General features: G+C 34.0%; 2 protein-coding genes across 2 annotated transcripts; one reads left to right on the forward strand and one right to left on the reverse strand.

Annotated features, from left to right (window-relative positions):
* Positions 1–13,155: 13,155 nt before the first annotated feature.
* Positions 13,156–15,656, reverse strand: LOC116118811 (alpha-L-fucosidase 1-like). The gene is given in 3 exon segments (XM_031404772.1): positions 13,156–14,204; positions 14,551–14,794; positions 14,882–15,656. Coding segments are annotated over 3 exon segments (1,491 nt in total). The 5' UTR covers positions 15,430–15,656; the 3' UTR covers positions 13,156–13,505.
* Positions 15,657–18,216: 2,560 nt separating this feature from the next.
* LOC116118792 (3-ketoacyl-CoA synthase 5-like) lies at positions 18,217–19,620 on the forward strand. Its single transcript, XM_031404759.1, has one exon. The coding sequence runs from the start codon at positions 18,217–18,219 to the stop codon at positions 19,618–19,620; it is 1,404 nt and encodes a 467-aa protein (XP_031260619.1).
* The last annotated feature ends 4,509 nt before the right edge of the window (positions 19,621–24,129 follow it).

Genomic DNA, 24,129 nt, shown 5'->3' on the forward strand with positions numbered 1-24,129 from the left:
AAGCTGAGATGAAGTATGTTTGTAGAAACATAAATAAAAGACTGACAAGGGGAATTTTTATAGTGGTTCGGATGCTTAAAACGAATCATATATCCACTGTTATTTTATTATTCTCTGACCATTTTTTTGATATTGCCTGTAAGGCGTACAAAAATGAAGAAATGTTTTGTTTACAGAGAAAAAATAATAAAGCTCAAATGTATGTCTAGCTCTCATATGTCCAACCAACCCTTTTTATAATCATACGCACTGTATAATCAAATTCTTCCATTGTCTAATCCCTTAATAGTCCAATTTGTCTCATTGAAGGAGAAATCTTGGAGAAGTTTGTCCTTTTTTTTTTTCTTTTTGATTGCTTGTGGTAATTAAGTGGCAATGTAGTTTGTTAAAATGCTTTATCAAGCACTAGGAATACAGGAAAGCATTGTTGACAAAGATAACGCACTGATTGTTAGTACTCATATTATGACCAACAAAATTTCAAAATATGGCAGAGAAGATTAAAAGTGGCTCACACGTGACACCACCTCCACATGCAATTATTCAAAATATTCCTACAAAAATTTGCAGTTTCAAAGTTTACCTTTTTATCTTATTTTCGTAAAAAAAAATAATAATAATAAATAAATAATTTATTAAACTTTAAACCCAACAATGTCTCTCATCAACATCAACCCATCCTCCACATCTGAGAGAAAATGCATATTTATAGTTAAAGAGTTAAACTTCAATTTGAATAAGGTAAATATTTTCAATAATGCTACGAATACCGAGACTATACACCAAATTCTTTCATCGAATTACGTATCCCGTGACTCAGACCAGCCACATATCCCATTACCAAATATTTTGCGAGTGAACAGTCGTTCATCAACTATGGACGGTCGTTCACTTACGATGGACTCCTATCCATATTATATGGACAGCAGTCCATTTACTATGGACAGGAGTCCACAAAATATGGGCGCCCGTTCATTAGTAAATGGAAAAAACACATTAACAAAAATAATGGATTATCGCTCATAGGTTGTGGATAGCCGTCCCTAAATAATGGACGGGTGTCCACATATAATGGACGCCCGTCCATACTTGAAATAAAATACCAAAATGCCAGGATGCCCATTCATCAATTATGGATGACCGTCCCTGCCTTGTGGTATTTTATTTCAAGTATGGACGAGCGTCCATTATATGTGGACGCCCATCCATTATTTAGGGACGGTCGTCCATAACCTATGAACGACCATCCATTATTTTTGGACAAGCATCCGTTATCCATACTGTAAATTAAAAAAAAAAAAAAACCAAATTTTAGGTCAAAACACAAATTTGGGGCAATTTTAAAATTAAAACACAAGAAGCGGAAGCCGTTTCTTCTTCGCTCTTCTTCTTTGTCTTCATTTCCCATCTCTATTCTTCTTCTTCATCTTCATTCCTCATCTACGCTCTTCTTCTTCTTTGAAGTTCTCATTTGTCGCGCTCTTCTTCTTCGTCGAAGTTCCTCATCTATTGTGATTCTTCTTCAAGTTCCTCATCTGCCATTATTATTGTAAGGTAATTAGGCACTTTGGTTTCTCATTTTTTTTTTTTTTTTTATGTTGGATGAATGAAAAGATTTTGTTGGTTGGTTGTAAGAGTGTCTTTTTGTAGTACGTTTATTACTGAAGTGTGTTGGATTTGAAATTTATATTAGAAGTCATATTGGTTATGGGTTGTTTAATCGTATATCATGCATATGCATAAAATGTGTTGAATGGAGTTAGGGTGGAATATTATTTGTGTTGTGATTTCTTGAATTGAGTTTATAAAGAGAAATCCAGTCAATTTGGTGGGACTAGTTTGTCTGATTGATAAATGGAAGTGTTTTGGTTAACTTGAGGTGTGAAATGGTTTGTGTGGAATGTTCACAGTTTTTGCAATTGTGAAACTTGTGTTAATTACTTTTTGCTATGTTTTTAGATTTTAACTGGCATCAGGTCAGGTTATAATTATGTAGTGTGCATGAGAATTGGAATATTGTTGAAAATAGGCTCTCTTCAGATTTTTTTCCCCTACTATTTCATAGTCGTTTCTATTTCCTACTTTTCTGGGTGTGCTTGCAATCACAGAAGTCTGTTTTCAAACTCCTGCTTCCCCACTTTCCCCACCTTATAATTAGATTCATGTTAAAAATAAGGCTGGTTATCCTGAGTGGGCGTAAACATAGAATACCCATCAGACTCCTTTCAAGCAAAGGCCTACTGATTCATTGGTTATGATTTGCAACTTGCCTATAAACAGCTATGATCAAATGAGCAGGATCCACAAAGGACAAAGCAACCCAGCTCCAGTTCCACACACCCACCAACTTATTCTCATTCTTTTTCAATTGAAATATTTTATGCAACAAGTTGAAAATTCATTTGTTGTGAAATACCCTTTGAATTGATTCTGGATCTAATAATGCTTGAAGTGGTTTTAGATTGAAAGTTGCGATGGACTTTAGTATTCTTTAAATTGTGTTTAACAAAGTTTACTATTGGGTTCTATATAACAATCTGTTTGGTAAACCGAGTGGAACCCAGCAGGCTATGGATTTCACTTTGCAGTATAATCTCCATACATGACTATTTGTTGAATCATATCTGCTATTGACAATTATTATGTAATTTATTCTTCTATCAGCATTTAACTTATGTCTATTACATGTAAGGATCCCATTAATTGGCATATAGGCTTTCAAGTCTCATTTAAGTTTTCCATCAAGTATGTGGTCCTTAATCAATATAATCAGTTTGAATCTGTTGAAATAATCATTTTTTTATGTAGAAATATTGAATTTGCTGTAAATCTAAGTTGTATACCTAGTTTAGGAGTTTTGAGTTTACTATGTCAGGACTTACTTTGTAATTTACAAGCTAATATGTGTAAGTGACAATGACTCCACCACTTGGGCTATGCAATGGGATGAGATCTCTCAGTTTTTTAGGGTCAACTCAACTCTTCCATCCCACTTGGGCTTGAGTTTTAGCACTTGAGATATTGTTAAAAGATTGCTACATACATTGACGATTTTGTCTAATTTGATAATGGTAAATATGAAATAATGTACATTGAAGGCAATTTGTCACTGGTTGTCCCTATTTCTTATTGTATATTTCATTGACTGACTGAACAAAATGGCTGTTTTGTTTGTGATGAGTCATAACTAACTTCTTCTAAATATCAACCTAAAAAGTGATGAATGCAGACAAACTATAATTATGTATAGGTTTCTGTCGAGATTCATGTTCTTATTGACACTTTTGCATCTTTCAAACTTCTTTAGTTATGACTGATTATGATGATGAATTTAGTTATGACTGATTATGATGATGAATTTTTTATGTACATAGGTTTTAGAAGAAAGCAGAAAATGGTGAGAGCAAAAAATACAACCATTCCTCATGAAGGCACATCGTCATCTGCAATCCAAGTTTGAGACTTGCGACATAAAAAGCAATATGAAGAGGTGTTGAAAAGAGATGTTTGCCTTGGAAGAAGTTTGGATTTAGGACTTATAACAAGTTTGGGTTTAGGTGATGAAATGAATGGTTGGATTCATAATTTGAAATGGGACCGGTTGGTGAGTATTAGATATGATGGATATAAGCATTTGATCTATGAGTTTTTTGGTAGTTTGGAAGTTATGGAGACAGATACTAATGAGTTTTCGGCATATACAATGTTTTTTAGATTAAAGAATCAGAATTTTGTAGTAAGACCACAAGATTTAGCAACTTGGATAGGATTTGATTTTTGAAGGTTTAGATAATGTATCTAGAACGTGGGATTCCAAACAAGCTTGGATGGATGTTTCTGAGATGGGCATTTATCATCCACATAGGCGTAAATCTACAAAGTTAAAGAATCCTGCTATGAGAGTATTTCACAGATATCTGACTTACACATTTAATGGTAGGAAAGAGACAAATGGAAATGTGACGATTAAGGATTTAATGTTCATGGAAGCAGCAATAGCAGGGAGGCAAGTAAATTCAACGAAGTTATTGATTACGAAGTTGGGAGAGGTTCAAACAAAAAAATGAGAAATATATTGGGGGATCTTGTTATGTTAATATGTGAGAAGTTGGGTATTCAGATCACCCCTAATGATGAAGCAAATAAGATTAAATTTTCAGCAAATAATGTGTTGAGGGATGTGACATTGTGTAAAATGGGTTTGATTAAAAAGAATATGGCAGGAGAATGGTTTATGATTAGGGATGAAATGGGGGGAGATGCAACCGTTTGGGAAGGTGTTAGTGTGATCCATAAGGGGTAAATGAAGGAAAAGTCTATGTGCACAAAAGAAGAAGAACGAGTATTGAACCTGGATCATCTCATAATGTAGCAGATATGTCTTCTCATACTTTAGATGAAATAGTAAGCAGATTTGAGCGGATGGAAAAGTTTCAAGAGGAGCATTTTTCACGTATTAAGAGGAAAATGCAAGAACAACATGATCAATAGCAAAGTGATTTCAACTTGTTCGCATCAAGAATAAAAGAAACAGTTGACATCATTGGGGAACGCATGCCAGAAATTTTCAGCATGATGAAGAACTTCTCAACAGCCTCCTCCTCCTCCAATACCATGATGAAGAATTTCTCAATAGCCTCCTCCTTGTCAACCTTCTTGGGGAATGTACTATGAATGTTAATTCTCATTATGTGTACTTCAAATACTAAGCTTTATGTATGAAGATTATATTTGCCTTTTGTTTATAAATAGATTAATTTCAGTAGATGTTTTTAATAAAGATTGCCTTTTGTTTATAAATAGATTTGCCTTTTGTTTATACATATCTCAACTACTCTTTTGAATGCATATGTTTATGTAATACTAGACACACCTAAAGACATCAAAATTCAAATCTCAAATGAAATGCATATCCAAAATTCCATCTACAACCGGAGTCTGCAATGTGACAATAATATATACTGAAAACATTCATAATAAGTTACATTGAGGTCATTATCATGAATTCATAACCCTACAGTAGGTAGCATACTCATACACAACCAATGACCAAAATACTAAAAACAAAACAACTGACAGCATACAACTTAACTGCATTCTGCAGAAATTAACCAAAGCATGAATAATTTCTACCAAATACAATTCTATATGCTTCAACCTGTCAACACTATCAAACTTCTTCCAATGAGACATGTTCATCATTTGCAAACTCCTGTCCAGTACAGAAATTACTTTGTCCTGCGAGATTCTAAACCGAATTAGTGGACAATTGTCATTAATTAACAACCGCCATTTAGCACACGTTATGGAAAACTTAAGTCAATTACAATTATACAACATACATAAACATACCTGGGTAGTAACAACATCATTTGACAACACTTAATTTTCGTATCGGCCACGAAAGTAGATGACAGAAACTGTTCCTTTTCTCGCTCTACTGATGATCATTTTCCTAAAAAGTAGCATAACACATTAATGATCAAGTCGATATTATTATAAACTTCAAATAAGTAAATAATGTTTCCAAAAAGAAATATCATGCAAGAATAGGTATAGAACTCATACCAATTCTTTGTTTTTGTAATTTTTTCTTTTTAACCCTATGTACAATTTCTTCAACCTTCGATTACTTTCTTCTACATGGAGGACGACCTTTGCTACGAACTGCCTGTGGACTAATAATTAGACCATTCCCCTCTTTCGGAGGACTGTCTCCATCTTTACTACTCAAACCGATTGTAGAAGAGATGTTCACTTTTGTACCAAGCCCTCCCTCACTTTCCTTTTACTCCAACTTTTTTCTCATGTCAATCATAAACGCCGTCAACATATTATAATCTTCCTATTGTTTGATGCCATATCGGCTACTATCAGCATTATATTAGACAACTTATCAAAACGTTGTCATTCAATGTTGGTGCTTCATCTATTATAACTCACCTTAATTTTCGTATGGCATCTGTTTATATTTTTCCTCTAACGTCGTAAAATGTACTTTTCTAGAACGTGTGAAACCCTTTTATGAATCAACACCATAATGGCATGTATGCATAAAATCCCCCTGAACTCAAACAAATGACAAGTACAACGAATATCACAAGAAATTTCTTCAAAGTATATCGCAAAGGGAACACGATGACTACTATCTCCAAACCAAACATCTTCTAAAACTTGATACTCCTAGTATGAATCACATTTATTCAAAAAAGATAATTCACAATAAATCTTCCTCGCAATCTCTTCTTGAAACTCTTTAAACTTTGCAATTGTGTCTGCACTTTGAAATTGTTTCTCAATGGGGTAATTAGTTATGCATGGTATCTAAGATTTGAAAGATCTAAAATCAATCTCCCTTTCTTTTTCCACTTTATCTCACAATGCATTATCATATTATTCTACAAATTGTTTCAAAGTAGTTTTAGAATTTACATATCCATAAAAAAATGCATGCATACTGTCACTACGTTGGTTAGTAGACATACCTGCCCAGAAAGCATCTTTAAGAAATGTAGGCACCCATCGTACTCTTTCTTTGTATAATCCACATAACCATTCATTCTCATGAAGGTTGTACACATCAACAAATTGGTTCCACCATTCTTTGAACTCTTCACGCCTAAAGGAATCATACAGAATATTTTACAACTTAAACTTTATAGTTTCATATTCCTTATACCCTTTTAACTTTTCAGGCAGTTTCTTCATTATATGCCACAAACACTACCTATGTCTTATACCCTAACAACGTCGGATGTCCATGATGATCAACCCCTACAAAAGCAGCAAATGGTATATCATACTTGTTCGTCAAATACGTTGTGTCGAAGGTGACAACATCATCGAATTCTTTATATGCAACCCTACATCTAGCATCAACCCATAGCACATTCTGTAATCGACTCTCTTCATCTACATTAATCATGTACCAAAAATTTGAATTCTCCTTTTGCATTTTCATAAAATACTCAAGTACTGCCGAAGCATCTCCAACTCCAAGTCATTGCCTCCTCACTTTTTCAATGTAGTTCCTACAATCTTTCTGTAGAAACATCAAATTCTCTACACCTCCTGCCTCAACTGAACATGACTGAAAATTTTTACATGGTCTAATCCCAGCCACGTCATTAACTTCAAGCCTCCTTTTCACATAAGGTTGTATCGTTCGGTTAACCTTGAAATGTCTTCTTTTTGTTGGACTTGTAAGATCATGGTTATGTTCAAGTACAACTAATTTAATTTCCCATTTGCATTCACCATTCAAAACTGTGCTAATCTGACTCTTACAATCGGTTTTGGCAACATGTTGCTTTTTCAAGGTATTTCTGGATTTACATCTCTCTTTCCCAGAACAAGAACATGCCACTGTCACATATCTCATCTCTCCATCATCGCCTTTCTTGGACGTATGTATCATTGCTTCAAATCCCATTTTGTTACCATACCGTTTGTAATACTTCACCAGACTATCAACTGAATCAAACACCATTCCAATATGAGGCTCCACTTCTTCCTCTACACATCCCATATCTTCTAATTCATCACATTCATTTTCCTAATCATTTAATAGTTTTATAATGGACAAAATTAGAATGTACTAATACAACACATCATAAGAAACAATACGATACAATAAATTTAAAATCATGTTAACGAAAAAGTTAAGGTTTCGAGTACAATTTACCTCAACATCATTGAAATGAGGCAAACTGGACTCTTCCATATTCTGTAATTTAATACAAAACCAATACTAGTGTTCGCGTTCACGAATCTGATTCACAACAATTACCAACAAAAATTCTCTATCAGTTATTTTCTATTGTAACATATATTCAATCCAAAATAGAATACAAAACTAAATTAAATGCATAAGTTAAATAAAAATCGCTTAACAACCTCAACAAATCTTTCTAATCTGAACAAATTTTGATCTTCCTATCTCCCTTTCCGCCCTAAAAGATTGTTTTATGAAAAGTTTATGGCTTTCTTTCTTGTCACGGTAGTTGGTTGTTGAGGAAGAAACCTTGTCACGGTAGTTGGTTGTTAAGGAAGAAACCGATTGTCGTTGTTGAGAAAGAAACAGGTACAGCCGCAGACGAGAAGAATGCAGACAGGAACGATGAAGCAGAAGGCAACATGTATAAAATGAAGTTTTTTTTTTTTTTTTTCGCTCACAAAATGTTGGCACTTGTTTTGGAGAAGTCTTATTGGAGAAGCTAATGTTTTTTACAAATAGGGGAAAAAAAAAAAAAAAAAGCAAATTAAAAAAAAAACATTTTATTATATTATGGAAGGTCATCCATATTATATGGACGATCGTCCTTTTTATATGGACTTCCATCCATATGTTATGGACGGGCATCCGAAAAATTTGTTTTAAAATTCTTGTATTCATTGAAAGTATTAACGGGCGTCCATTATATGTTGACGCCCATCCACAAGTTAGGGACGCCATCCACTTAATAATGGACGGGCGTCTAAAAATTTGTTTTAAATTTTTTTTTTTTAATTTACAGTATGAACGCGTCCGTTATATGTGGACGCCCGTCCAAAAATAATGGACAACCATTCATAGGTTATGGATGGCCGTCCCTAAATAATGGACGAGCGTCTACATATAATGGACGCCAGTTGATGGACGGTCGTCCCTACCTTGCGGTATTTTATTTCAAGTATGGATGGATGTCCATTATATGTGTAAGACGGAATACATGGAGAATGATGCATGTGATACTATAACATGTATATTCATAGTTTGCAAAAAAATTCAATCAAATTGAAAATAAATAAGGTATAACATGTTACCTTAAGTCCTTAGCAACCTTGGAGACTTTTAATTTCAAGAGAAATTAAACAAAAGAGTATCCACACCAAGGTAGAAGAAGAATTAGGCCAAGAGAGATATTTAGGGTTCTTAGAGATGTTGATCTCTACCCTAAAATTGATATATCATTTTCTTTATATATGAAGCCTTGTAAACAATTCAATAATTATTATGAAGTTGTTAAACTTCTTTAAATAATAACATTGGATTAACATTTAATCACAATTAACAATTTAACTCTTAAATTGTTGACATAACAATTTAACCGTTAAATTGTTCATATGTTTACAATTACAACCCATTATTAAATCCAATTTCATATAAAGAAAATGATTAATTATGAATTGGAATTCTATTGAATTCCAATTAGCAATTTAACTCTTAAATTATTCATAATAACTAATATAACCCTCCATTGAATCTAATTCAATGATAATAATATAAATAACTTTATTACCCTTGGTAGGTGCTAGCCAACCTTGGATAATCAACTCTTTTTGGCTATTTATCTATTCTCCTTAGTTTTTATGTGTGACCTCTTAGGTTCACTGTGGCCTAACCATGGGCCCAATATCATAGTCTATTTTCATAAATCTTTATGAATAAAACTCCCACTGATTATGATAGGCATCTAGCAATGCTCCATAACCCCTAAGTCACAATGAAGATATATTCCAACGAGCCCTTTTACAATCATACATGTTGTACAATCAAATCCTTCCGTTGTCTAATCCCAATTAAGAATGGATTCATGGTATATCAAAATCCTTATCTTAATTTTATATCAAATTGACAATCAATACATATGGAACGTGTTACGAAGAAACAACCTTTCAAGTAACATTTTATATACCCCGGCCGGAGATTTTCCTTTTCCAATGTATCTTGACATTTGTCTAGGAACTTGATATCAATCTATACCAAGTCAACGGATCCCCTTTTGACTATCACTTGTCCTCACACATAAATAACACATGGCCAAATCGGCTTATTAACACATGACATGATTAGCCTCGTGTTTATACAACATATGAACCATATGCGTTTATGCAAAATCCAACCGTGATATCTCAAGTCTAAGGATTAATAATACACTAGTACGATCTTATGATAAATCATTAACTACATTTTAAATGTCCATGGATTCATCATAAATGTCCATATTTGATAAACAGTTCACTAACCGCTTATCCATGCTAATGCCCTAGTGATATAACTTTTATAATTATGCACACTAATACCATCACATGATATTCTACGGAGGCATTCAGCATGCCTACTATGTAATATTGTTGCCCAATTAATATTAACTATATAGGGAATGCTTTGATGATTTTGATCTTTTAAAGATTTGTATTATCCGGACATTTCACATGTAATACATATATATAAATGAAGCAATAAACCACATGTGAAATAAAAACACTTTCTTCTATTAATAAGATAAAACGTATATACAAAATATATACATTAACATATATATATATATATATATACAAAACATAATGCCTTGGAATCGACGACACGATTGGTCCCTATGGCATACACTAACAATATGTGGACGCCCGTCCATTATTTAGGGACGGCCGTCCATTATTTTTGTTAATGTGTTTTTTCCATTTACTGATGAACGAGCATCCATATTATGTGGACTCTTGTCCATAGAAAATAGACTCCTGTCTATATAATATGGACGAGAGTCCATTGTAACTGAACGGTCATTCACTCGCAAAATATTTGGTAATCGGATACGTGACTGGTCTGAGTCACGGGACAAGTAATTCGATGTATAGTCCTGGTGTCCGTAGCATTATTATTTTGTTTACAGAAAAAAAATAATAAAGCTCAAACGTATGCCTCGCTCTCATATGCTCAACCAGCCCAATTTGTCTTGTTGAAGGATAAATCTTGGAGACGTTTGTCCTTTTTTTTTTTTTCGATTGCTTGTGGTAAATCAGTGACAATGTAGTTTGTTAAAATGCTTTATCAAGCACTAGGAATAGGAAAGCATTGTTGACAAAGATAACGCACTGATTGTCGGTACTCATATTATGATCAACAAAATTTCAAAATATGGCAGAGAAGATTAAAAGTGGCTCACACGTGACACCACCTCCACGTGCAATTATTCAAAATATTCCTAAAAAAATTTGTATTTTCAAAGTTTACCTTTTTATCTTATTTTCGTAAAAAAAAATTATTAAACTTTAAACCCGACAATGTCTCTCACCAACATCAACCCATCCTCCACATCTGAGAGAAAATGCATATTTATGGTTCCAGAGTTAAACTTCAATTTGAATAAGGTAAATCTTTTTTGTATTTTTTGGTTAAAAAGTCAAAACTCCATTATTACATTGACATATATTTGCCTCTTCAGGAAAAAGAAAAATGGTGATCGGGAAAACCATAAACAAGAGAGTTATATTAATACTAAAAAACTTGGCCAAATATCAGGCGAGGATGATTTTTTTAGTACTTTGAGCTTGAAAATTCCATGACCGTCCTTTGAAAGCTCTGAGACAAAACGTTGGGATTATAGCAAGTACCCCCTCACAGTTTCGTCTAATTACACACAGAAGTTTCGTCTAGTTACACACAAAAGTTTCGTCTAACTGCGGTGTTTCTGTGGAAATAAGGCTGTGGGTAAGAGGGAGGATGGGTATATTTACGTTGCTTTTCACGTGGAACTCAAATAATTTAAAGGGATGATATGATGCAATTTTGTGAGGCTTACAGACGTTTTGAAATCATCAAAATTGAAAATATATAGATCTCTCTTACTATTTTTCGTCTAAACTGATTTTCAATTTTGAAAATTTTTTTATTGCAGATTCGATTTCTCACTATTATTGATTCTGTTATTTTAGTTTATGATTTTAAGATTTATCTTATTAACTTTTGTTTTTTGGTTACATAATCGAAGTAAAGAATAATCCAGGAACTTTAGATATGGTTATGTATTAATTATGACCTTTTGTTTTAGAGGTATAAAAAATTACAGATTGTATAGACAAAAAATCATATTGGACATTGTTAGACTCAATGAAATAAACATTGTATACAACCTGATGTCTTAGTCCAATCGTAATTGGGTCCACTTCCAAATCCATCTTATGAAAAGACCATATAGCAAGATGACCCATTCTATAAGAAAATGATCATTCTACGGGTTGACCCATTTCATGAACTAGTCAAGACTACAAGTCAACCCTCTCCATAAGTTGGACTACTCTACAAGTTAGATCACTCTACAATTAAGGTCACCCTTCAAATTAAGCTAGCCTACACTTTGCATGTATTCATTCCAAAATAGGGCTCTAAGTCCCATATACTTCATAATTCATCCAAGATTCATAATCTTATATGAACTAGTGTACCTAATCCTCAATGGATGAGTATTATAAGTTTCATGTTTACTCGAACTCCTATTATGAGAATGTCTAGTTCTATAATAATTCAAGCTTTCTTGACTCACTATATAAATAGAAGTTAACATTCTTATTATTTAACGCATAGTTAAATTGATTATAATTTAACTCAGGATTTTTGTTCAAGGTGCCCGAGACATATTTGGGTAAATTTAAGTAAAACAATGGAATTAAATATGAGAAAAACTTGACTTGGATTATGAGTGTTTTTTTAGAAAAAAAAATTATTGGTAGGTTTTTATGTCCATAGATCTTATATCAGTAAATCACAAAATACAAATATGACAATATATTATTTATGACAAATAAATTCAACATCAACAACTCGTAGTTAGAGTCCTCATAATTTAACTCAAACTTTATCTTTCTAGTGTATAAGGGCCTTGGGAGTAATTAAAATTAACCAGGTTTCTATATCTTAGGTTGTGGTGTTGGCCCAATATGTATATTTTTTAATGGGAATTGGCCCGGCCCTCCTTTTATATGCCTTTAACTAATATATATGTGAACAATTATTAATTGCAGCTCTTTTGTCATGTGAAGCCCACAATCAAAGGTTTTGAAGGAAACTCTTTATTTTGTACCAATAAAAATACCAAATGCTAAGTGGACAACCTTTTCTCACGATCCTTTATGTAATAGATCATCATCGATTGTCTCATAAATGGGTAATGGGACTCATACAGGCAAATAAGACCTATTTTGTGAACCGATCAATGGCAAACTATCATATCAAAGATTATGAAATTAAATTATACACCTAAGCATTATTTATACTAATTTAAAGTTTATGATAATAATGAAAACATCCCTCATGCTCATTATTAATGTGTCAACATATTACGATAGGACAAGAAAGAATATAAGCCTCATAATACATGAAGATATTTTTGAGGGATAGATGATAATTAGAATCTTTCAAAACTCTAAATCATTGGTGATTTTTTTATTATATTTTTTTTTTAATGATGCTTCCAACATCTTCTATTTTCAGGAGATTCTTATACAAAAGTTGAACAGAAAATTCACGGGAAAGAAGATAAGGAAGAGACTACCCCACAAACTGAAATACTGGAAATTCCACTTACACTTTTCTTCCTTTATGCCTTTGTGCGAACGTGGCTGCATTCCACTAATCACTGTTGCCTTTATACTTTTTTGTACATAGGACAAAAGAGATCAAACAGAAGAGCACGGGCATGACCCTCAAACACATGCAAAAGAGAAAAAAGAGGTCGGCTACTCAGAATTTAGGTCTGCTCATTATTTGGGTGCCAATAAGGGTCAAAATGCAAACCGATTGAAGAAATTAAAGGCGGTGCCCTTGATTTCGTGATTTTTATCTTCACAAAATGCCCATGTACCACTCCATATTCAAGCCTGTGGAGTTTCTTGTGCCCAACTGTGCTCCCTTTTGCCACTAGTTTACCATCAACGTAAACTTCATGTTCTTTGATCCTCTGACCAAGCCCAATCGCTTCTTGAATTCTGATCACATTAAACTTCAACCCTTCTTGATCTTCAGCCTTAATTTCAATCCAATAATCATCATTTTTGTTATCTCTTGGAGCCCAATATGTCCACAAATGGTCAGAGTCTAATACATTTTCCGGTCCAAAACCACCGTCTTTGCCTCCTCTAACGCTACTAGCTTTTGTAGTGCATTTGTCAGCTAGATTTGCTGAAAATATTGTGTCAATGGCCTTTCTAAATTCTCTCAATCGTTGAACGTCAATTTCAGATATTAACCCGGTTGAATTCGGAGGAACATTGAGTAGCATCACACAATTTCTTCCCACTGAATTATAGTAAATCTTAAGAAGTTTACTTAGCCTCTTTGGTGATTGTGATTTATGCCAAAACCATCCAGTTCTGATTGAAACGTCACATTCAGCTGGCAACCAATCTGTCCCTCTTGGATCACCTCTGTTTATATAAAAAAAAAAAAACTTTACCAATCAATAATCACAAAGTGTAAGTCTTTATGTGTTTCACATGTTATCATTTTCTAAAGGTAAATCACCACTGTAAGTGTTTTTTCTTTTCTAAGAAGTAGGAAAACACATTGTCACGACCTAACAATAATTTTTTATTACTTAAACCGTGAAGTTGACGTATCTCTTCTCATTGAAATGTGAAAACAATATCAGCTTAGAGAAGATATTAAAGGATGAAACGCTAACAAGAAACCAAATTTCCACCAAACTTGATAAAGAACCAACAACTAAGTTTTAATTGCAAACAGCTCATTTCAGATAATACTGTAATTTGCATGATTTGGTTAATAAAAAATACTCACTCAACGATGCTTCCATTTCCTATTGATAGAGATGTGCGATTGATGGTCGACCAGCATGTGCTTCCGGCGAATCCTTTTTCATTACCAACCCATCTAACATCCGGACCCGCATCCGAAAATACGTTAATGGAACTCTGCAACTCTTTCACCATGGCGAACCACTCTGTAAAATAGTATGACATGTTAACCGCATTTGGACCCTTTGCTCCATCGAACCATATCTCCCTCACGTTTCCATATCTACCAATAATAGATGCCACGTATCAATCGGATGAAGCGGATTAAAAAATTAACTTATTTTTAACAAAGTAGAGAAAATTGAGGCACCTGGTGAGTAGTTCTTGCATTTGAGCTAAGTAGTATTCATTTTACTGCAAATCGTGGCCATATCTCGGATCATGGCGATCCCATGGAGATAAATACAATCCTGCATCGACTCCGCGAGCTTTAGCCGCATTTACAAACTCTTGTACCACGTCACCATGTCCATTTTTCCAGGGACTAAGTTTGACAGAATGGTCAGTATATTTTGAAGGCCACAAGCAAAATCCATCGTGGTGTTTTGCAGTAAGTATGACAAGAGAAACTCCTGCGTCCATTGCTGCACTGATCCACTGGTTGGCATCGAGCCCGATTGGATTGAAAATAGCCGGGTTTTCTTTCCCAGTGCCCCATTCAGAGTCGGTGAATGTGTTAACTCCAAAGTGGAAGAACATTATGATCTCTCTTTGTTGCCATTTAAGTTGAGTATAAGATGGAAGTGGCAAAACAGGCAATGGTGGTGTTGTAACTTGCTCACGTCGAGAAATAGCAAATTCTAATAGTTGAAACAACGTTATTGTGAGTAAAAAACACAATAACTTAGTCATAATCATCTGATTATGGTTTCTCTTTGCTCAATAATTCTCTCCCTCTCTATATAAATAGAGGAAATTATTGAGAGAAAACTTGCTTGGTGGAGATGGGTTGTATGATAAGATAGGGGACCAAACAAAAAAGGGGTGCAGATTCTTTGGTGAACTAGAGACAAAGCATAAAAGAAATCTGAGTGTAACCAATCTTTTGTTTGGAATTTGTTTTGATTCTTTTGTGTGTTCTGGTGGGCTTTTTTTACTGTTCTTTCTGCTACTATCATTCACGGGTGGTTATTTATTTCAAATTTCTAGGTTATTTGATTTCGAGGAAGATGTAGTTACCTTTTTTTATGGTGAAATCTATTATCTATATGTAAGGAGATCAATTGGTTTTAAATTGTCTCTAAATTTTGATCTAATGTATTAATGAATAAAATAATAATTTTATTATTACAATCAACCTATAAATAGTAATTAATTTTGCTCAATCTATTCTCCGGATTCAAGATCAATTATTAATTGATAAACCAGTAATTTTAGGATCTTTTTTTGTCAATCATTTTTAAATGGTAACCAACTCTGAATTACCTAAATATTTCCTTAATTAATTTATTGGAGGTTTGAAATTTTTTTAGGTATGTAAGCAGCTGGATCTCTTTCACATCTTTCTAATTGTTCCTATTAAGAGTAAATAAAATAATTTTTTTGAGTATGTAAGCATGACGAAAGGCAAATCTGAAAGGAAAATATCAAAATTAATTGTATATATCTGGAAAATCTTATTGAAAAAGTGATGGAGGATCTTTAATTTATGTGTACAAAGACAGTGTTAACAAATTACAAAGTATTTTAAAATGATTGCTTTAGAAAAGAGAGAAGTGGTGAAAACGGAAGGAAAATACAAAAAAGAAAAAATATCAAACGAATATGGACTTGGTCAAAATAAAGCTTATAAACCCACTGATGTCTTGAAGTGTCGGTGCAATTTACTTAATGATTCTTCTTGCTTCATGTCTTTCTTTCCAAGGAGAAAGAAAGACATAAAGTCTTGCTTTTACTCCTTAAAATATTGCATAAAATTAAGATACGAATTCACTTAAAAAGATTTTCCATCCTGCATTTCGGGACATAAGCGTTTGGTGTAAGGCGAGTATTAATAATGCATTCATTGTTCCACGTTTATCAATAAATGAGATTTCTCTTATATAATTAGGTTTTATTATGTCAACAAAAAAAAGTGTGAATATTTTTAAGGAAAAGATCCTATCAAATATTTTATACGTTAATAATACTAGATTTACAATCTTACATAAGAGCTTGTCATTAGTTAATTCATAAATAAATAAGTAAAACCTATTTTACAAACTGATCAATGATGAATTGTCACGTTAAAGATTATTATTTATATATGATAGTTTTTATTTATTTTATTTTATTTTTAAAACACAAGGGCCGCACTCTCGTACACTCAGTGGGCTTAATGGACTACTTTGTGGACATCATGAGGTCTTTCAGATTTTGGTATGTAGCCTTATTGATAAATCAAAAATAGCCCTTAGAGACGGTTTAGGGCCTCAGATTTGCACGTCTTGTTTAAATGACTAAAAGATGACAGTAATGCTGACTTTGACATACCGACCTAACTACCCAAATCTCAAAATTCATGAATCATGAGGCAGCCTTTTGCACATAAAATAACTCTGCCTTGCATATCAACCCTGTAGAATTAGAATTTGTAGAGTTAAAATTCTCCACCGAAAACTACAAGTTATTTCTTTGAACAAATTTATTTCGTTTTTAAGTTCTGAATGATTTGTTTTAGAATTCTACGTTTTTACTGTATTGAACTAATTAAATTAAGTCTTCATGACTTGAGGTTTCTGTAATTTTTGCAATGCCATTACAGCTGAAAAATTACCCCACATGGTCAGAAGTTGTTGAACTTGCCATCTTCTGGACGGGAGATTGGATCTTGTAATCATAAATGTATCAAAGTCAACTACAAGGGAAGGTTAGGCACCTTTCAGATTTATTGTCACCAATGCATTGTAACTAAAATTACTCTCAAAACACTTAAAATCAATTTGGCTTATACAGGTCCTGCTTCAGCCCCATTTAATGCATTTTAGAAGGCCAAGATGAAAGAAATTAGCAGTGATTTTCTTTTCCTTCATGTGCCACTGCCAACCATTGCCATTGCCATGACCTTTTGGATCAAGCAATAAATTATACTGAGCTAGAACATTAAAGTACAAACGGTCAAAAGTATCAGCTTATCTGCAGCAGCAGTACTGCTTGCATTACTCGCCTTTTCGTGAAAAGTGAAACAAAACTCCATAATTGCTGTAGTCAAACTTCACTCTCCTCTTTCTAGAAATCGGTTTACCTCTTGGCAAGGCTTGTTTCGAGTTTCCGGTGGAAACTAAGTGTCATTAAGTTTCAGTCTCAACTAACAATATTTATGGCGTTCAGTCTGGAATTTAATTTTTCTTGCAATTTTTTTGGTTCACGTTGATATTTGAACAGCCATTTGACTGACCATACAGATTGCTTTTCAGTTAATTATTACTAGAATTTTCTTGTAGTTTACTGAATTTTTTTTCTGCCAACTGCAATAATTTTACAGTTTGTTCTTTAACTCTGGCTCTGGAGAGTCAAGAGTCTACACTACACTCCATTTAAACTCTCAAACTCTGCTGGAATCAGTACCATACCCTTTCTTCCTGGTTCCTTCTCTCTCAAATGGGGTACTTTTCCAATGTCAACCAAGAAAATGTTTTCAAAAACATAAGCACTCTCCCATCCATTATGTCATCTTTTAAACACCTGCATTCAGCTCTCTTGGAGCTCCTGAGATTTGGAGTTCTAATACTTGTAACATTCATTGAAGCATTCTTTATCTTTGAACAGTGGAAATTCATTTTCCATTTCATTTTGTTAACTTGTTTCCTTCTTGTTTACGTTCTCCGATACTATCTGATGTCAAAGCCTCAAGCTGTCTTCCTGGTAGATTTCTCATGTTTCAAGCCACCTTGCTTCTGCAGAGTGCCATTCTCCACCTTTCTTGAAAACGCCTCCATGATTGAATATTTTGACAGTGAAAGCATAGCTTTCATGTCCAAAATCCTCACTTCTTCAGGACTAAGTGAAGAGACTTATCTCCCTCCAGCCTTACACTATATTCCTCCAAAAACCCATCAGCAAGAATCCATTAAAGAAGTCCAAATGGTTCTCTTCCCTATAATGGAAGACCTTCTCTCTAAAACTAAACTCTCTTCTCGTGATATTGACATTCTCATTGTAAACTGCAGCGGTTTTTGCCCTTCACCCTCTCTGTCTTCTATTATTATTAACAAATACTCCATGAAGAGAGACATTATGAGCTATAATCTCTCTGGTATGGGGTGCAGTGCTAGTGCTCTGGCAATTGATTTGGCTGAAAACCTTCTCAAAACGCACAAGAACTCCTACGCCATTGTTCTTAGCACCGAAATATTATCCACAGGTTGGTATTCAGGTAATGAGAAGCCCAAGCTGCTCATTAATTGCCTCTTTAGAATGGGCAGTGCAGCAATCTTGCTAACAAACAAAAAAGAAGCAAAAACATCATCAAAATACAAGCTTTTATGCACAGTTAGAACCCAAAGAGCCTTTGAGGACAAGGCTTATCTGGCCGGAATTCGCGAAGAAGATTCTAATGGAAAACTTGGGGTTACACTCAATAGGGATTTGCTACAAGTAGTCGGAGAAACACTGAGAGCGAATATCACCATTCTCGGTTTCAGAATCTTACCTTTTACAGAAAAACTTTTGCACGGTGTTTCGATCTTTAGGAAGAAGTTTATTCAGAAATCTGGGGAAATTTACGTGCCAAATTTTAAGAATGTGATACAGCATTTTTGCTTGCCAGTTTCAGGGAGGCCATTGATAAGGGAGATAGCAAAAGGCATGAAGCTTAGTGAGAAAGACATGGAGCCTGCTTTGATGACATTGCATAGATTTGGTAACCAGTCGTCTTCTTCACTGTGGTATGAGTTAGCTTACATGGAGGCTAAAGAGAGACTGAAGAAAGGTGACAAAATTTGGCAACTTGGAATAGGAACTGGGCCTAAGTGCAATAGTGTAGTTTTGGAGTGTCTAAGGCCCATTATTGGGGAGTCCAAGAAGGGCCCATGGGCTGACTGTATTCATCAGTATCCAAACATGGGGTGATGATATAAAGTTGGGCTTACTTTACTATGACTATAGTCTGCTATTAATGTGTTTTTTTTTTAATGTACAGTCACTGGGCTTAATTTGTAACTTCGTGTACATCATGAAGGTTTTCAGACTTGGGTCCTGCAGCCTTGTTGATAAATCAAATATAGGTCTTAGGGATGGTTTAGGGCCTCAGTTTTGCTCTCCCCCTTTGACGCCATATGGCCGAACAGGCAACCTTTGAAGAGAAGCTTCGATTTCCAACGAAAACTATTGTATTATTTCCTTTGAACGCATTTGTTTGGTTTCAAGTTCTGAATAATTTGGTTTATAGAACTGTAAGTTTTGACTTTTTAATGTCCTGACTTAAGGTAAACAGTTGAAATTTACTACATCATTTCACCTTTAGTATTCTACAAAATGCATTGGGGCTGAAAAATAAAAATCCGAATATTGTTCTCTCTGTTGTACACTCTCTTTTGGTTTTGATGAATATAAAATAAAAAGAGAGATAAAATAAAAAGAGAGAGACAGCAGAAGGTTATTCATAAATAATTGAGAAAACAATAATTTTGCAAATGCCTTTAAGAGGAAGGAAAGATGATCTAATAATTTATAAAGTTTATAAGGGAGAGTTCTATTCTAACAAAATTGCAATGAAAGTACTTGAAAAAGCATCTAAAACAGAGCACTTGTCTCATATTTCTTTGAAAAGTAATTCAAGTGACTGCCAATCTGGTTCCCAATAAGAATCAAAATGCAAACCAATAGAAGAAATTAAAGGTAAAGCCATTGATTCTTTGATTTTGATCCTCACAACATGGCCATGTACCACTTCATTTTCAAGCCTGTGGAGTTTCTTGTACCCAGTTGTGCTCCCTTCTGTTGTAGAAATAAATGTCTGAAATGCCGTTTGAATAAACAAGGTGCCCAGGAGTAAATAAATGTACATGAAAAACGAATCAGAAGAATCTCCATAACCATTAAGTACCATTACTATTTTCTTTGGCTGGTGGTGCCTGCCTGCCCCTGCTCTGCCTCTTCTTCACATTTAATATCATCAGTCATCACAGCTAGTTTGTTCCTGGACCACTACTTATCCTTCTTTTCTTTTCATCTTTTATTTTTTAATAACCAGAGGTGTCTAAACCAGTTTACGTGCACCTTAATTAATCTTTCAAGACTCTGAAACTGTCAGTCGGATAAGAATTTTAGTAACTATTCCTATTAGCAACCTAGAAGGGATTAAAACTCAAGACCTTTTGAATAATATACCAAAGAGTCGCTGTCGAACCACTCCACCACTCACATTTAGTTTCTTTTCTTTTTCACCTTTCATAACCATAATTTATTATTCCTAGATTATTTATTTCACTTCACATCAAGCTTAGTTATGATAATAATTGCATGTCATTAATCGATTTATAATTATATTTTAGGCTAAGATTGAAATAATTTCCAGCATTGCAATGTGCTTTTGTTGTGGGTGATAATACAATTATCATTAATTAATTACCAAGTACATATGAGAAATGGTTAAATCTGTGTATTAGAGAGGTTAAATACGCTTCTACTTTAAAAGGTTTTTAGCCAAACAAAAGTTGGAAATTGAAGATTCAACAAGGATATGAACTACCTAAAGGGTGTGTTTGGTTTGGGGTCATATAAGATAACAAGGGTAATCTTCGTTTATTTTACAAGATTTCGTTGTTTGGTTTACAAGTAATAAAATATTACGGGTATTTTTTATTGTAAATAGTATTTACTGTTGGTAATATAAGGAGTAGTTAGATACTCTCCCGAGGGGCTATTATTAAAATATTACTAAGGTAATATGATTTTTATACCTATTTTTCCTTTAATTAAATACGATTTTAGACAAAATTGCTCTCAAATGTCCACCAAATAACAATTACCCAGCCCCCCTACATTTGAGAAATTAGCTAAAACACTCCAGCCACAAAATGTTTAAAAGTTAATAAAATACCTCCAGCTACCCAAAACTACTGCCAACCGTTGGCGACAGTTGCCGTAATGGCGCATGACCGACAGGATTTGGCCTGTCGTGCACCAGTAAGGTCGTTTCACAACCAAATATGTGGCCATGAAATGGCCATAGATCTAGCCTTGAAACGACAAGCGTTTCACGGCTAAAGATCTGACATTTTCATAGCCAGATCTATGGTCATGATATGACCACATCTTTGACAATGAAATGGCCATGGATTTGTGATCATGGTCGGAAATGGCTTTACCCGTGCACGGCCGACCATATACAGGCGGTCATGCATCATTTCGTCAATTACCGATGACGGTCGACGATGGTGGCTAGATGCCGACAATGGCTTGGGGTGGGTGGGGGTGATTTTATTACAAATTAAAGTTTTATATGGCTAGGGTGTTTTAGCAAAATTTTAAATATAGGGGGTTAAAATAATGATTTAAAAAATAATAATATATTAATATTAAAAAAAAAAAGTAATTTAATAATCTATATAATATATCCACTCATTTATCCTCCCAACCAAACATATAGATATAACATATTCATCAATTTATTTCAATCAACCAAGCATATTTCTTTAAACATTTTCAATAATCTTTAAAGTGATATATCTTTTCACTAATATAACATCCTCTTATAATAAAACATTATATGATCCGAAAAAGTAAAATTTATTGCTGCTCTCGATAGATAGGGAACATTTTAGTGGTCTTGGTGTCATCTTCTTGTAAATTATTAAACAGAAATATTGAGTATGACCAACCCCACCGACCCAAAATCGATTGAATTGTCACTTCAAATTAGAAAATGCCCTCTGTTCTATTTTTATTTAGTAATTCTATTATACAAGACAAAAGGAAATGAAGCCCTTGACCCTTGTTTCATTATCTTAGTATTGATGAACTCAAATATCTAAAGTGAAGCCAACAAATGCAAAGAAAATTTTGACACTTTTTCCTTGAAGAGAAGAAAGTCTAATTTTTCATTGTTTTTATATAGGTTTCCAAAGTTGTATTTCAATTTACTCAACGTTTCAGATCTCTAAGCCGTTTCTTGCAAGAGAGTTAACCATGTCTCTCTTTTACCTTTCCAATACCCTCACTTCTCTTAAAGATTTGGAAGTCAAGTAAAGAGAAGAATTTTAGTATTAAAAAGAAGAGTGCAAGGGTTTAATATTAATATGTCTTTTCAAAGTTTTAAAATCTGACTCGGCCCGGCCAGCTAAACCGGTCTAACCAAGACCCAAGGCCTTGGCTGGGTTGGGTTCCCAATTTTAACTATTTATAACTTATCAAAGCAAACGTTAGATTTATGGACGGCGATCAGCAAGCAATTGGTGGCTTGGATATTAGGGCTTTGAAGAGGAAGGACCGGTGAGTGGAAAGATGGCGACAAATTTGATTTCCAATGAATGATACGACCGAAAATTGAAAAAATAAGTCGGCGGCAATAGCCCGATTGGCGAGGTGAACAGAGGTGGGTTGAGAATTGAGATGGGTTTTAGTTAGGAGGCTGAGGGGAGAGTTTTCGTGGTGATGGGGTGTGATTTTGACGTTGGAAACAAGCCCTATTTGGCCTAGGTTGTCGATGTCGACGGTATAATTTGGGGTGTTTTGAAGGATTTCAAACCATTAGGGAATTGTGTGCAAATTTCAGGGGAGTTTTTGTTGGATTTCAAATCTTTTTACATGTTGATGTCACCAATTTGACTTGCCGGTCAAATCAGTTCAACCGGTCAACCCAAGACCTAGCCACTTTGCCGAGTTTCACCCAGAGCCGAGTTTTAAAACGTTGTGTCTTTTGACGTGCATTTGGGGAATATTATTTTAAACATTAAGTTTGAAATACACATGATCAAATGATATTTTTAAAAAGGGGGATGTTCAGGGAGCAAGTTATTTAATGTTCAATTTGAGTTCTTCTTTTTTCACATGCACTAGGTTTAATCGTAAATTATATGGAATGATATTAAATTATTGTGTTTTTCATGCAATTTATGATTTTAATTATGTTTTCTCTTTATTACTTATTCTGATTGATATAACTCCCACCCAAAAAATCTTTAATATAGTGGAAGAGCTCAATATCAACACATTAAATATGGTATTACTTTTACCTACTAACTCTATCACTTATTCTGATTGATATAACTCCCACCCAAAAAATCTTTAATATGGTGGAAGAGCTCAATATCAACACATTAAATATGGTATTACTTGTACCTACTAACTTCCGCAATCGCCATCAAAATAAATCATATCCCACCCAAATAAACTTATAAACAACAAAATTCCCAATGCAAAACAACACAGACTAATTTGAGAAATTAGAAAATGATCTGTATTGAGCGGACGGTGTGGAGACATGCATCGTGTGAATATGGGGACCATATCATCGGATACCTGCAAAAAAAAAAATAATAATAATATAAAATCCTTTCAAGAGCATTATTGGAATTCTGTACGTCAATTCTTACTTTTAATTTCATCGTTCAACCAACGATTTTATTAATTTTTATA

This window comes from Pistacia vera, unplaced genomic scaffold, assembly GCF_008641045.1.
Source record: "Pistacia vera cultivar Batoury unplaced genomic scaffold, PisVer_v2 Contig86, whole genome shotgun sequence".
In the NCBI taxonomy this organism is placed as follows: domain Eukaryota; kingdom Viridiplantae; phylum Streptophyta; class Magnoliopsida; order Sapindales; family Anacardiaceae; genus Pistacia; species Pistacia vera.

Bases quoted from the DNA above. Each gene is read 5' to 3' on its own strand.
- LOC116118792 (XM_031404759.1), top strand. From the start codon at position 18,217: ATGTCATCTTTTAAACACCTGCATTCAGCTCTCTTGGAGCTCCTGAGA.